The 14,230-nt window shown below is 55.2% G+C and overlaps 2 protein-coding genes across 2 annotated transcripts in view; both read right to left on the bottom strand.

Annotated features, from left to right (window-relative positions):
• LOC135892833 (single-pass membrane and coiled-coil domain-containing protein 3-like) overlaps positions 1–10,390 on the bottom strand; it is a 178,238-nt gene extending 167,848 nt beyond the window's left edge. Inside the window, exon 1 of the mRNA XM_065420628.1 lies at positions 10,281–10,390. The gene's annotated coding sequence lies outside the window, so the exon portion shown is untranslated. The remainder of the gene's footprint in view (positions 1–10,280) is intronic.
• Positions 3,797–7,877, bottom strand: LOC135892622 (interferon-inducible GTPase 5-like). The gene is made up of 2 exons (XM_065420420.1): positions 7,822–7,877; positions 3,797–5,114 (listed from the first exon to the last, which is right to left on the bottom strand). The coding sequence occupies exon 2, from the start codon at positions 5,084–5,086 to the stop codon at positions 3,797–3,799; it is 1,290 nt and encodes a 429-aa protein (XP_065276492.1). The 5' UTR covers positions 5,087–5,114; positions 7,822–7,877.
• Positions 10,391–14,230: the final 3,840 nt, after the last annotated feature.

Below are 14,230 nucleotides of genomic sequence, written 5' to 3' on the forward strand. Positions count from 1 at the left end.
GCCTCCCACCTTCAGATTCTCAACCACTTCCTCCCGGTTTGTCAGACTCAAACCCAGAGCAGCCTCTCCCCTAGTCACTTTCTCCACCTCCTGTAATAAAAAACTCATCTCCAGCGGAGCAGGTCACTCGCCCATGGGAACCTGAGCTTCCACAGCCGATCAAGTCTCACTCGCCCTCTCCTCTGCAGACACAGTCAGCTCAGACGAGAGAAGTTAGGCTCTGCACCATGAGGCTTCTCCAGGAACAGCTCCCAGATGGGCCAAGACCCCCTAAGGGACAAACCCCTGCAGCCCCTTGTCCTCATTCACATCTCCGGTCCTTGGGGATCTTGTTAGGGCTGTAGGAGAAGAGCCCTGTTCCTGCTGGCTGTAGGGGAGAGGTGGTTGGGGGCGTCTGGACAGCAGGAAGCCTGGAGGAAGAGCAGGGACATATTCCCATCAGTCACTGCTGCTCCATGGGAAATACGCTCTGTGCATCCCCCCAACTAGCTAAGAGGTGTCACTGATGCTCCCATGGTAGGCAGGGGTGGGGGGAGGACACACTCTGTGCATTACCCGAACTGGCCACCAGGTGTCACTGCGGCTCCAAGGCTGACACTGCAGGATGGTGTGAAACGGAGCAGGTTCAGTTCTCAGGGTCAGATTTCCAGACGGGTGCAGCGCACAGCAGCCCCCCATGAGGAACAAGAGGAGCTGCCGGATGCGGGTCTGTTTGGAAAATCCAGTGAGAATTGTGCGTCTCGTGAGCATGGTGTGGCCGCCCCAGCGGCTGAACATGTTCCCTGCTGTGCCCAGTGATGCTGGGCTGAGTCCTCCCCTCTCAGAGCATCTGCCCCTAGCGAGGGGCTCGTCTCAGCTCCCAGCTGGATGGACCAGCTCGTTCCCTGCCTTGGGCCTGGGACAGTCACACTCAGCAGCATGGACACAGAAGTACAGTGTACCCCCAACAACCAGTGCGTTCTGGGACGCTGGACCATCACTGGGAGCAGGGGCTTTTGGGTAATTTCCATCTGCAGAGCATTGCATTATGGGAAGGAGTCAGTCAGTAGGATGGGCTGAACCATGACTGCCCCAAAGCCAGTGGCTCCTCACCCATCCTGGGAACCAGCTTACAGGGCCCGGCCTTGGGGGAGCTGGGCCTGCGCTGGAGACACACCATCCCATGTGTCGCTACCAATCCTGTGACCAGCCTGTGACAGCTGCAGTGTGGGGATGCCAGGTGCTGGGAGCAGGATACCAGCCCCCAATGTTCAGAAATTGCAAGTCAGACCCAAAAAATCATGAGATTTCCCCCCCCCAAAACCCACACGTTTGGTCCAAAAATCATGAGCTATTTTGGAGAGGATGACACTGAGGGGTTTGGTGTTCTGGTTTCTGAACTCCCCCTGCCCCGGCGTGTGTGTCAGAGACAATGACTGTGCCCGGCTCTCCCAGACGCACAGAGCAAGTGACTCTGGCTCTCCTGGTTGTTGGGTAGAAAGGAGCTTCTAGTTTCCCCCAGACCCCCACATTATAATTAATTAATTTTCTGTCCCCTGCCCAGCCCCACATCTGCCCCTCCCCCAGACCAGCCATTAATTGTGCACCCCCAGCCCCACATCGGCTCTGTGCCCCCAAGTCCCACTGCTGCTCCGCCTGCGGCTCTGGGTGGGGGGTCTTCACCCCTCTCCCCCTCCCCTACCCAAACACTCCTCTGGCCCCTGAGGGGTGGGAGAGAGTCCTGCCTGTTACCTGCAGCAGCTCTGATTGGCTGCCCTTCCCCAGGAGGTGGGGCAGTGGGTATTTCTGATGGAGCAACAGTGACACCTGGTGGCCAGCCTGGGTAATGTTTCCTTCATTAGCACAGCAGTGACACCCGGTGGCTAATTCGGGTAATGCACAGAGTGTATTTTGTAAGTGGAACAGCAGTGACTGTGCATTGCATGTTACTGCTGCTTCATTAAGTAATAAAATCTGAATTTAGAGCTCGGACACTGGGAGCCAGGACTCCTGGTTGCTATTGTGAGCTCGATGTCTATAGTTGTGCAATCTTGAGCAAGTCACTTATTTTCTCTGTGCAGCACTTTCCCCGCTGTGAAAGGGGGACTCCTGCTTCTTTGAGGTCTGTGGCACAAATCCCACTAGCTCCAATGGGAGCAGCGCTGTGCCCAGAGAGGGATCACGGGGTTAATTCATATATAGAAAGCTCTGTGGTGAAAGGCTCAAGAGAGACTAGGTCATTATTAGGCAGTAATTCAAGGGCAGTGGGAGCAAGACAAATAGTTCATTAGACAGTGAGAAACCGTGTGTGAGGGGAGAGGGGACCTTAAATTTGTCTTATGATTTAAGAACAAACCTGAGTACGTGACTGGGAGATTCTTCCCCTGAGACCCAGGCAGGTTTCTGTGATTCTGATCCTGATCTCGTCCCCAGGGGATCCGAGCACTTTCCTGCCGGGTGTTAAATGAGGTGACTGACGTCTGTCACGTGTGATTCGGTGCCTCTCATCCTCTCTTTGCGCTGTGTGTGCAGTGGGGTGGTTTGTTCTGGGAGGTGTCACAGGCTGGCCATTTAAGGCAAGCCAAGCTCAGCCTGGCCTGTGAGCTAGCAGCTCGCCCCCCGCTGGGGGTGATAGGGCAACTTAATTATACTTTAAAAAGAACAGGAGTACTTGTGGCACCTTAGAGACTAACAAATTTATTGTAGCATAAGCTTTCATGGGCTACAGCCCACTTCATCGGATGCATGCACTTCAACAAGACAGATTTATTAATTACAGTAAGATAAATGTCAAGAGATTATAAGTAGCAGACACAGAGATCAGAGATAGTAACATTCCCTCTTCTGCAGAAAAGGACCTAGGGGTTACAGGGGACAAGAAGCTGGATATGAATCGACAGTGTGCCCTTGTTGCCAAGAAGGCTAATGGCATTTTGGGCTGTATAAGTAGGAGCATTGCCAGCAGATCGAGGGATGTGATCATTCCCCTCTCTTCAGCATTGGTGAGGCCTCATCTGGAGTATTGTGTCCAGTTTTGGGACCCACACTACAAGAAGGATGTGGACAAATTGGAGAGTCCAGCAGAGGACAACAAAAATGATTAGGGGGCTGGGGCACATGACTTATGAGGAGAGGCTGAGGGAACTGGGATTGTTTAGTCTCCAGAAGAGAAGAACGAGGGGGGATTTGATAGCAGCCTTCAACTACCTGAAGGGAGGTTCCAAAGAGGATGGAACTTGGCTGTTCTCAGTGGTGGCAAATGAGAGAACAAGGAGCAATGGTCTCAAGTTGCAGTGGGGGAAGTCTAAGTGGGATATTAGGAAACACTATTTCACTAGGTGGGTGGTGAAGCACTGGAATGGGTTCCCTAGGGAGGTGGTGGAATCTCCATCCTTAGAGGTTTTTAAGGCCCGGCTTGACAAAGCCCTGGCTGGGATGATTTAGTTGGTGTTGGTCCTACTTTGAGCAGGGGGTTGGACTAGATGACCTCCTGAGGTCCCTTCCAACCGTAGTCTTCTATGATTCTATGATTATTACAACTTGGCCTCTTTCGCTGGTGAAATAAAGAAAAAACAAAGAACAGTGTCAGTCAGGAATCCCCCCACCCCCACCCCTTTTGTGGCTGAATCAAATTCAATATGTTATGGTGTGTGGGAGACCTCCGTGGAAATGGAGCTCAGAGCTCAGTTATGGTGAAGTTTCACACCCAATGCGGAAAGGCAGCAATTTCATGAGACTTCCCACAGCTTTGAGCGCCGAGCTCCAGCTGGGACAGGGTCTTTACTTTGATCCTCCCGTGTGCTGACGTTTCTTCCTTTCAGGGGGTGCAGATGGTTTCGCGCTGTTTCTCTGCGTTGGAAATGGCTCCCTCCATAACCACCTCCAGAACTCGTGCAGCATCATCAGCAGCATTATCCAGGAAACTCTGCAGCATGTAGTATGTGGTAGGGTAAGAAGCTGCTGCAGATATTATGGAACCTAACACAGGTATAACATTTAACAAAAATGTACCAAATTTCACTGCCCCAGCTGCGCACTTCATCAGTAGATTAGTTACAAGATCGCCTGTTATTTCCTCACTCAGTGGGGACTTTATAACGGCCTTCAGCTCTGCAATGGGCTTGTTAGCATGTCTAGCAAGTGTAGCGAGAGCGTTTTCATTGAGGCCGAAGTCCCTGCAGTACTCTTTCAGGGACATCTCCAGGATGACGATATCGCAAGCAATGGTAACACCCGGGATAGGAACAGCAGCGACTATGCATGACACCAGACTTTTCATCCATATCTGTGCTTGCAGTTGTTCTCTTTTCTTCTCCAGGATTTCTTTAGAAACATTGGACAGGGATCGTAGAAGAGCACGTCTCTTGTGACCGGGGAGCTCATCCACAAGCGTTTCCTGCAATTTGGGATAATCGTACTTGCCTAAGTCCCATCTAGATACAAGAAAAACCCGTGGGGAGGTCACCTCTACTTCTCCCAGGCCTTTGATGCAATTCTCTCTGATGGCCTCGAGGATCTCACTCTCACTGTACTGAAGTGGCCTTTTCGTGGCAGCTTTCCTCTGCTTCAGGATTCCCTTCTCGTCATACAGTGTTTTCTCATTTGTCAAATCTTGGTCCACCTTGGGGCGCACAAAGTAAAACTTCTTCCCCTGTCTCTGGATCTCCTGGGTGAGTTCAATATCGTGGGATGTGAAGCGGGTGCAGGAGATGATGATGAAAAAGTCGTAGCGACTGAACCCCACCTGCTCGAGGTACTTGTCTGATTTAAATGTTGGGGTCCCAATCCCTGGCAGATCCCAGACTGTTACATTTGGGTAGGTAGGATGTGGGTAAGCAGTGGGCTCCATTGTCGTTTCATTCACCCCTGTCTCAGCAGCACCTTCGTCGTCATCCTCCAGGCCCCGGATGGCGTTGACAAAGGACGATTTTCCAGAGCCCGACTCCCCCGTGACAGCGATGTTGATAGTGATTTTATCAACCATCTCCAGAGCATCTTTAGCTTTAGCAGCTGCTTCGGTGAGGGTTCCTTTCCCAAAAGCAGCCTTCAGTGCTTCCATATCCTCTTCAGATATCTTGGGAAGCTCTTTAGCATCTACCCCAGCCATGGCAGCTCCAGTGCACCGCTCAGCCTGCCTGCAAAAAGACAATGAGATATTCCATGTACGGTTAGTTTAGACAGAAGATTGGTCCTGCTTTGAGCAGGGGGTTGGACTAGATGACCTCCTGAGGTCCCTTCCAACCCTGAGATTCTATGATTCTAAGATAGACGTCAGCTCACATGTGAAGGTCCAATGGGAGTTTGGGCAGGAAATGGGAAAGGTGGAGTTAAGGTGATAATTTCCACTCAGATCAAACACATAACCTTAACTCTGCCCCCATAGGAATGCCAGGAGAGACACCCCTCTGTTTTTCTGGGGACGGAAGGGCCCACACAACGTGTGACACGTGAAATCCCAGAAAAGGATTCGTATTTTCCCAACAGGAAGCCAAAGAATTTCCTTAGAGAAAGAAGAAGATTCCCATGAAGTGCTTGGAATACTGAACCTAAATAACGCTCTTCCTGCATGAGCCCCTGCCCCATCCCTGCAGCACGGCAGCCTGTAATGATAGTTGTAGCCACCACAGCTGAGATTTCTCTCCCCGGCCCTGTTAATAACTACACACTGTGAACGTTTCACTGCACGACCATTAACCCTAAAGGATAAAATGATGTCACAGAGTTCACTGATTCCAGGACTTTCAGAGACCTCCAGGACATTTTCTGCTTTAGCCCTGGGTTGGGGCGGGGGGTGGGGGGGAAGAGCTGTCAGCCGGTAGGGGCCCCGGAGCTCTGAGCTGCTGCAGGTGGTGTGTGTGGGTGGGACGGGACGCGGAGGTGCCTGGGCAGTGACTTTGGACCCTGAGGCACCGCAGGCCCTGGAGCCGTCAGCCGCCATGTGCAGGTGCTGGACCACCCCTCTCCCCCTGCCCACAGCGAGGCTCGGGCTCTCTTTCCCCCCCACCGTGGGGCTCCAGCTTCTGTCATCCCCCAGTCACCCCTCCCCCCATTATTTTTGGTTATTGCCCCCGATCTGTCCCTGACTTTTACTAAAATTAACCGTGACAAATTATCCCCACCGCACTGTAACACACTGTACAGGAGAGGGGAGGGTCCCTGAGGAATCGCATGGCAACCGCGTGGCCTAGTGGAGAGATCCCCTGGACCAGGACTATTCCTAGCTCTGCCACTGATCTGTTGGGTGACCTTGGGCAAGTCACTTCCCCTCCCCGTGCCTCAGTTTCCCACCTGTATAATGGGGATAATGATGTAAAGCTGTTTGAAATGTCCTGATGTAAAGCACCAATGAACACTTGGGTGTTTTGATTATTACCTAGGCACAGTAGCATGGCAACTGCAAACCTAGGCCGGGACGACAGCTGTGTAAATGGCCACGAACTCCCACCGACAACCATTTCTCTTTTGGTTTAAAACACTGGGAAGTTAAATAGCAAAAACGTCATTGAGGCAGAGTTCAGGTTGCCCAGTGAGAGCTCCTGCCCTTCCAGAGCAGTGAGTTCAGCACAACTCCAACTTCTGAAAAGCTGGAAATAGAGTTAGGGCAAAGGCCCACATCACCTTAGCTCTGCCCCCTTTGAGCGATGCCCCCTGTGCTCAGAACATGCCCACGCCCACTCTGCCTGGTCAGTGTTATTCACTGGCGCTACCTGCACTTGTCCTATGCTCAGACACTGAGCCTGCGCCCCACCAGAACACCACACCTGTAACATTCAAACCACGTCAGCCCCTTTTCCAGCCCCGCACCCTAGCACCCAGGATAGCACCTAGACGTGTCCTTTCCCCTGCTCATCACTAAGCTTGCGCTCATCTCCCACCTCTCCGCTGACAATCCCCGTGGCCAGAAGACCCCAGTGCCCTGCTACTGACCCAACCTGCTCAATTCTGTATAGAATCGATGCAGACTGGAACCTCGCTCCTTTGATCACACACCTGGGGGAATCAGACCCAGATCTCCTCAGATCTCAATCACAGTTCTCCTAATCGGCTCCAGCTTATTCTTCCCCCATTCAGGACAACTGCACCTCACACAGTGACTGCAGCTGGATTCACACAGACAAGTCCCAGTGGCTACTGGCAGTGCCGGGGGGTGGGGGCAGAGCTATGATAAAGCATTTACCTTAACGCTGCATTTCATGGTCTTCAGACATTTGAGTTTTCCTGAACTGGACATTCTGGAAGGGCCCAAGGTATCACTGGGCACCTTTTCTCTGTGTTAATGAAGGTTTTGCTGCTTAATCTATCCCCGCCCACCCCCTGCACCACAGCGCCCCCTCCTGACCTTCCCAAACTTCTTCCGAGCCCTGCCTCCCTGCACCACAGCACCCGTACTGAGCTCCCCACCCCACAGCAGGCCCCCCAGACTGAGCCCCCCAGCCCAGCTCCTTGCAGAACAGCGCCCCCTACTGAGCCCTCACCCCACTCCATGCAACATGATGCCCGTAACTGATGCCCACCACCCTGCTCCCTGCAGCACTCCCCCTAATTAACATGCCAGCCGGCTCCCTGCAGTCCAGTGCTCCCACCTGAGCATCCAGCCACCTTCCCTGGGGCATTGCGCCTCCTGTGAGATCACCAACCTCTCCTTGGAGCACAGCCCCCCCCTACTGAGACCCTACCCCACTCCCAGAAACACAGCACCACCTCAATAGCCCCTGACCTGCTCCTTGCAGCACAGTGCCCCCGACTAACCTGTGGAAGGAAAGTCACCCCCCATTACACCTTCATCCCCTCCTGGTTGCACCTATGGTTTAACAAGCTGCAACCCAGAAAAGAATCTCTCACCGTTAGTCCTTAAACACTTCAGTTCTTCTGAGCTTTATTGAAGTAGAACAGATGGGCCAGTCTCCAGCTGTGATCTCTGGTCAGACACACACACACACACACACACGTCTCCTCCTTATATACTGATCAGAGCCATTGATCTGATTAATATAGAAAGTGAAGGTAGCAAGTCACAGATCACCTGCAAAGCTCCCCCCGCCCCCACAAGACAGACTGCCTAAGCAGGCCTGTTTGCTTCCTCTTCAGAGACGGTAAACAGTGTAATTGCCGCAGTTACGTTACCACACCGCTCTTTCTGAACAGGCACATTTATTCTTAAAGTAAAAACATTATAGAGAAAATCTATTAAAAACAATAAAAGAATCTACTCACATGCTAATAAGCTCACCAGAGATCCCCCAACTCCAACAAGAGCTGAGCTCTGGCTGGGAGCAGCCCTTCAAACCCCACCCACGGGTTTCTCTGGGGTCACAAATTCATAACAGCTTTTGCTCAGAATAAGCACTGAGTCTTATGGGCCTCAGCAGGCCCAGTCCTTGCAGCCCTTCCCTAAGGATTGGGAAACCCTTGGACCAGAAGGTGTGTCCATTTGCAGGTGGCGGTGCTTCTCTGGACACTTTACAACCTGACTGAAATCCCCTGTTCTCAGGCACTGTAGTTACCCCACCTCGTGCAGATACAGCCAATCCCTGGCCCACGTGGATATATGAGCAATTGCATTTCATACAACAGACTCCAAAGACAATGAACGTAACCCAATAAGCTTCGTCCAGGATATTGCTGTATCTGTTACGGTTGTTATTACAGGTGTTGTCTGTGATTGCTGAAATGACGACTCGTTGACATGCCTTTAATGTATCAGTGATGTCAATGCAGATGCCATGGAAGGAATTCCACAGGTCGATCAGTCAGGAGAAAGGAATTTTCAGGAACTTTATCATACACAAGCCTGGTCTATAAAGGGGGGATTTTCTGACAGGTAGCTGGAATGGTTCAGGCTGCAGTACCACTTCCCCGGATCAGTGATGTATTTACACTCCTGTATCGTGCTGATTAATCTTCGACCAATAATCTCTGATTAGTAACCTGATTGATCCTGGTTATCTGACCTCTTATTAATAGAGTTGAACCTGTAGCCCTACCTAGATAACAAGGGTATTACTGCCTGGGAGCAAACGGAGATAAATGTGTGCACCTCCCCTGGCCAGCGCCAGGACATTCTCGCGAGAGCTGCCAGGAGAGGGAGAGGAAGGAGGCGTTAGCCAGCGCTCCCCACTGCACCCCCCACCCCCCGCGCAAATCACAGACTTAGCCAGTGCAGAGTCTCAGCTGCCATTAAAACAAAAAAGTCTCCAGGGCCCTGATCCTGAAAGGTCTTTAGGTGCCTAATTCCCGTCAATCCGTGGGAGTTCGGCGCCTAAACACCTTGGAGATTCTAGGGAGGAAGGACTCGGCCAGTGGGTCCCGCACCCCCGAAGGCATCACACCTCACCAAACCACGTGGTCTCGGGAGGAGAGTGCAGGGAGGAGCCAGCCAGAGCCTCCAGCTGGGAGAGGGAGAATCCGCCCAGCAAGCTCGGGACTCTCAGCCCCACTCCCCAACAACCCTAAATGGCCAGAGATCCCCCTCGCCCCAGCAGTGTCCCAGCTACTGCCCCAGACACCCCCACTTCTCCCCCCACGTTACCTCCCCACATTCCCCCGATCTCTGTCCCAGCACCCACCCCCTGCACCCCCAACACCTTCCAGCACCCCCGAATCCATCCACCCCAGGAGCGCGGCAGCATCCCCCATCTACCCGGCCACCTCCTGCCCCAGCCGCGGAGCTGCCCAGTGCTCGGCAGTTGCATGACTTGCTCCCTCCCCTCTGCTGCCCGGGGGACCCAGCTGTGGGGCAGAAGCTGCCGTTTCTGGCTGTCTGCAGATTAGCCCATGAAGTAATTTGCACAAAACGCCAGGCCTGGAGCTGGTCGCAGCTGGGCAGCTTAGTTCTGGTTTCAAGGGGCACCTGGGGATAGTTTCATTTTTCGCCTCCTCCCCAGAGCTGGGCGCAGTCTCCAGTCAGGGTCTCCCCGCTATCCGGAGGGGATCCCACCTCCCGGCTCCTACTCGCTAGTCACCCGTTTCCCCAGCCCAGGGTCGCGCTCACCCGCTTAGCCACAGCATCCCCTGGGGGGCTCACGGGCAGCTGGTTCCACAGGACACCTGGGTCCTTCCCAGAGCTGCAGCTCGCCAGGGTCCCTCTTTGGAAAGCAGAACTCCCCCCCCCCATCGGTTACAGACAGGGCAGCTCCCCCCTCTCACAGCGACCCCCCCCCAAGCCTGTGGGTGACTGATATTCTTTGTCCCTAGACATGGCACCCCCGTTGTTGGAGGAGCCCAGTTCGCCAAGCGATCCGGGGGGCTCTCACTGCACGACCCCTGCTCCCATTTGTGCCTCCTCCGATGGGGCGAGTTACCTGCTCGTTGGGCGGGTGGGAAGCTGAGGGGCCGTTCGCCTGGGCAGAGGTCAGCTCAGCTCCGTGGGCAGCAGCCTGGGCTCTCCGGAGAGGATCCCTTCGCTGTGACGCTCTCCGCACGCTGGAGCAGGGACTCTCGCCTTTATAGGAGGCTGGTCCTTGCTTTCACTTTCCCAGTCAGCCCCCGAGATCCCATTGGCAGAGCCGGAGCCCAGCTGTGGTCAGGAGCGCGGTGCTACTGGGACTCAACTGCTGCCTCCTGCCTGCGGCTTCCAGTTCCCCGCGTGGGTTCCAGGAACTCGAGTCTGGCTGGTTTTCAAGCCCCGGTTTTCTTCTCAGTCATGAGGGGCAGAAAGATCCAGGATCTAATCAATCCATGAGCCAGCGAGCCCCGGCTGGGCCCCCGCTGCGAGCGCCTGCTGCTGGCCCTGCCCGGGGGAATTTCCAGCACCTGAGCAGCAGCCGAGACCCCGCCCCCCCCGTCTGAGCTGGCTGCGGAGAGCCGGGCTGGGACCCCCCCCCCCCCCCCCCCCCAGTCTGAGCTGGCTGCGGAGAGCCGGGCCGGGACCCCCCCCCCCCGTCTGAGCTGGCTGCGGAGAGCCAGGCCGGGCCGGTTGGGAGATACAGACAGAACCAAAGTGTTTTGCGGGAATGTGTCGATTTCGACCCGATCGGTTTCGACGCGGGACACGGCTCGGGGTTGAGTCCTTTCGCTTCGGCCTTTATACGCCACCAAACAGCCCTTTAAATCCCGTCCCCCGGGATACGGACCAGCTGAGCGCAGCCAGTGCATTGCACCCTTAGCCACAAGAACCTGCTTCCAGCGGGGGGGACGCAAACTTTTATGGCTGGGCCGAGCCCCCTTTGAAAATATTTCAGGCTGTGACGACCCCACCACATCCCCCACAAGTGTTAGCAAATCACTGGTCATAGAGGAGAACTGAGTGAAGCCTCTAATCGCCATCCCTGCATCAGCGGCGCTGAAGCCCCAGTGGGCATCGCTGGCGCCCTCCACCCCGGTGCCTGCCTGGTCTCTTGAGCTGGGCTGGTAAGAGCCTGCATTGGCTTCAGCTCTGTCCTCGTCTCTCTGGCCTGGGTGCAAACTCTCCTCCTACGTCCCTGCTTGGCACTTGTTGCTGCTGAGTTGTAATACAATGAAACCTCATCCTGCCCGAGGTGTGGGGCGCTGCTGCCCTCGCTCCTGTGCTGCTGCTGGCGGCGGCACTGCCCTCAGAGCTGGGCGGCTGGAGAGCTGAAACCCCCTCCCCGGCAGAGTCCTGGAAATATGGTACCCCTAGAGCTCGTGATCCCCCTACAATAGCCTCGTACCCCCTTCTGGGCCCGGCCCCCCAGTTTCAGAAACGCTGACTTGGGAGTTTCCGAAATGATCTTCTTCAGTGGGCACAGATCACTTCCACCCGGCGTCATCACTGATCCACACCCACGCATCCAGCTGCTGCCCCAGTCTTGGGGACCCTGGGGACCCTCTCCGGGTGCAGCCCTGCCGAGAGCTGGAACCCCCAGCCAGCCGCCGGCCCCCTGGGTGCAATGCAGCCCTTGAGGTTATGTCTGTACTGCAATTAAACACCCGTGGCTGGCCTGCCGGGCTGCAAACTAGCAGTGTAGACGTGCAGGCTTGGACTGGAGCCCAGGTGGTGGGACTGTGCCTGGGGGGACGGTCCCAGAGCCCGGGCTTCAGCCTGAACCCAGATGTCTACATGGCAATCTTTAGCCCCCCAGCCTGAGTCATACCAGATGCCGCTGTTCCACGGAGCTTTTAGTCCAGTGTCAACGTACCAGAGACTCCCCCGTCACTTCAACACACCCTGTCCCCTGGCTCTATCCCAAGGGCACGCTGCCTCTGGTTCACAGTGTCGCTCTCTCAGGGCCCGCAGCAGCTGCGAAGTGGGTAACGGACTGACATGCTTTGCACACCCCATCACAGCAGTGCCCCTGTACCTCACCACCACCGCAGGGACAGTTCCTGCCTGACAGCCATTAGTTAGAGAGGGGGTCATGCCCTGGAGCATGAGAGTGTTTAATCTTATCAAACTTAACAAAAAAGAAATGATTTTCTAATGTCATTCTGGCTCTCCTCATTAGCCATATAAACATCAGATCCCTTTCTGGGTCTTGCTGGGCTCTCTGCATCAGCAAGATCATGAGGCAGTGAGTTCCACAGGCAACTCCCAGGGTTGTTGTGAAATAGCATTCCCTCTACTCCATTTCATAGGGGCTCCCTGTCGGTTCCACCGCACATCCCCTTGGCCTTGCGCTGGGGATCCTGGAGGGGAAACTCTTTAAGCCCCTCATCTGCGCTCTCTGCTTTGTTTCCCAGCCTCGTGATGTTTTTTCCGGCACAGAGAGAGGCTCGTGCGTGCCAGCCAGTCCCTGCTCGATTCCCTGGAAGGATGCATCTCGGCCACCCACGCTCTGCTCCGCATCCTCAACCAGCATCTTGACACCAGTGTGTCCCTGGAACCGGTGGGGGGCAGCGTCGGTATGGGGGAGAGCCTGGAGCGCCTGCTGCGGGCGGCGTGGGAGATGCACGCTGCGGCGGAGCAGACGGACAGACACGTGAGGAAGAACGCCAGCCGGGACCTCTACGCCCGCATGGCCTCGCCCCACACCTCGCTGCAGGAGAAGGGGGCCATCGTGCGGGACTTCCACCAGGCCACCATGGGGATCTTCGGCAGCGTGGGTGGCCCCATTGTGGCCGTGCTGCTGCAAAACGCCGGCCTCCCGGAGCGGCTGGAGGTGGCTCTGCTGGAGTTGGAGGCCTCCCCGGTCCTGCACCTGCCGATGGACGCCCTGCGCCAGAGCAGCGAGGAGATCGCCAGGGCTGTGTCCGCTTGTGCCACCCCTGGGGGCCCAACTTTGGAAACGGCTGCAGAGCCCCCCGAGAATGGCCCCTTGTCCAGGACCGGCGTGGTGCAGAGTCTGGGCGAATACCTGCCCGATGTCCTCACGGGGCGTCGTGCTAGGAACGCCCTGGCAGCGGCCGCTGGGCACCTGGAGGAGGCGCTTCGGGCACTGGCACCGGCCTGCAAGTCTTTCCAGTTGGTAGGTGCCGCGGCTGAGGTCTACATGGCCCTGATCACAGAGCAGCAGCCGGGAACGGGAGAGGGGCCGGGCCAGAATCCTGCCGGCGTCGCCCATTGACCCACGCAGGCAGAGCCATGACAGCGCCCCCTCGCCACAGCTCACGCACGGGCAGGCTTTGCCCCGGGCTCTGCGCTGGTTAACGAGCCCGGCAGAGCCCAGCGTGTGGGGCTGGCAGCCGGGAACCACAGCTAATAAAGGGAACTGAGCAAAATGGCAGGCCTGAGTCTTACTGGTTTGTCCCGGCTGGTGTGCTGGTCCAGTGGCCTTAGAACCAGACTCCCCTCCCGGCCCCTGGGGTAAATCAGGAGTAACTCAGGGAGAGGGGGGCCAATGGGGCCAATTCCCCTCTCTGATGTAAATCAGGAGTGTGACAATGCGGTTCTGGCAGAACCCAACTGAGAGTGCCAACTCAGGACAAATTGCTCAAACAGGGCAGTTACAGCCCAAGGCTGGGGGTTTTTCCACCTCTAAGGCAAACCAAACCAGCCAGACTAGGAGGACTTCGGTCTCACCCCACTGGCTAACCGCAAGTCTCACAAGCAATCTCCTTAGACACTCCAGTTTCCCAGTATTACCACCAGTGCCACTCGTTATGGGGACAAATGGTTATGTAAACCAATACCCCAGTAAAAGAAAAAGGTTCTCCTGATCCCAAAGGACCAAGCCCCAGACCCAGGTCAATATACAAATCAGATCTTACCCACAAATCACGCTGTTGCCAATCCTTTAGAATCTAAAATCTAAAGGTTTATTCATAAAAGGAAAAAGATAGAGATGAGAGCTAGAATTGGTTAAATGGAATCAATTACATACAGTAATGGCAAAGTTCTTGGTTCAGGCTTGCA

Source organism: Emys orbicularis, chromosome 20 (genome assembly GCF_028017835.1).
Source record: "Emys orbicularis isolate rEmyOrb1 chromosome 20, rEmyOrb1.hap1, whole genome shotgun sequence".
Taxonomy (NCBI): Eukaryota; Metazoa; Chordata; order Testudines; family Emydidae; genus Emys; species Emys orbicularis.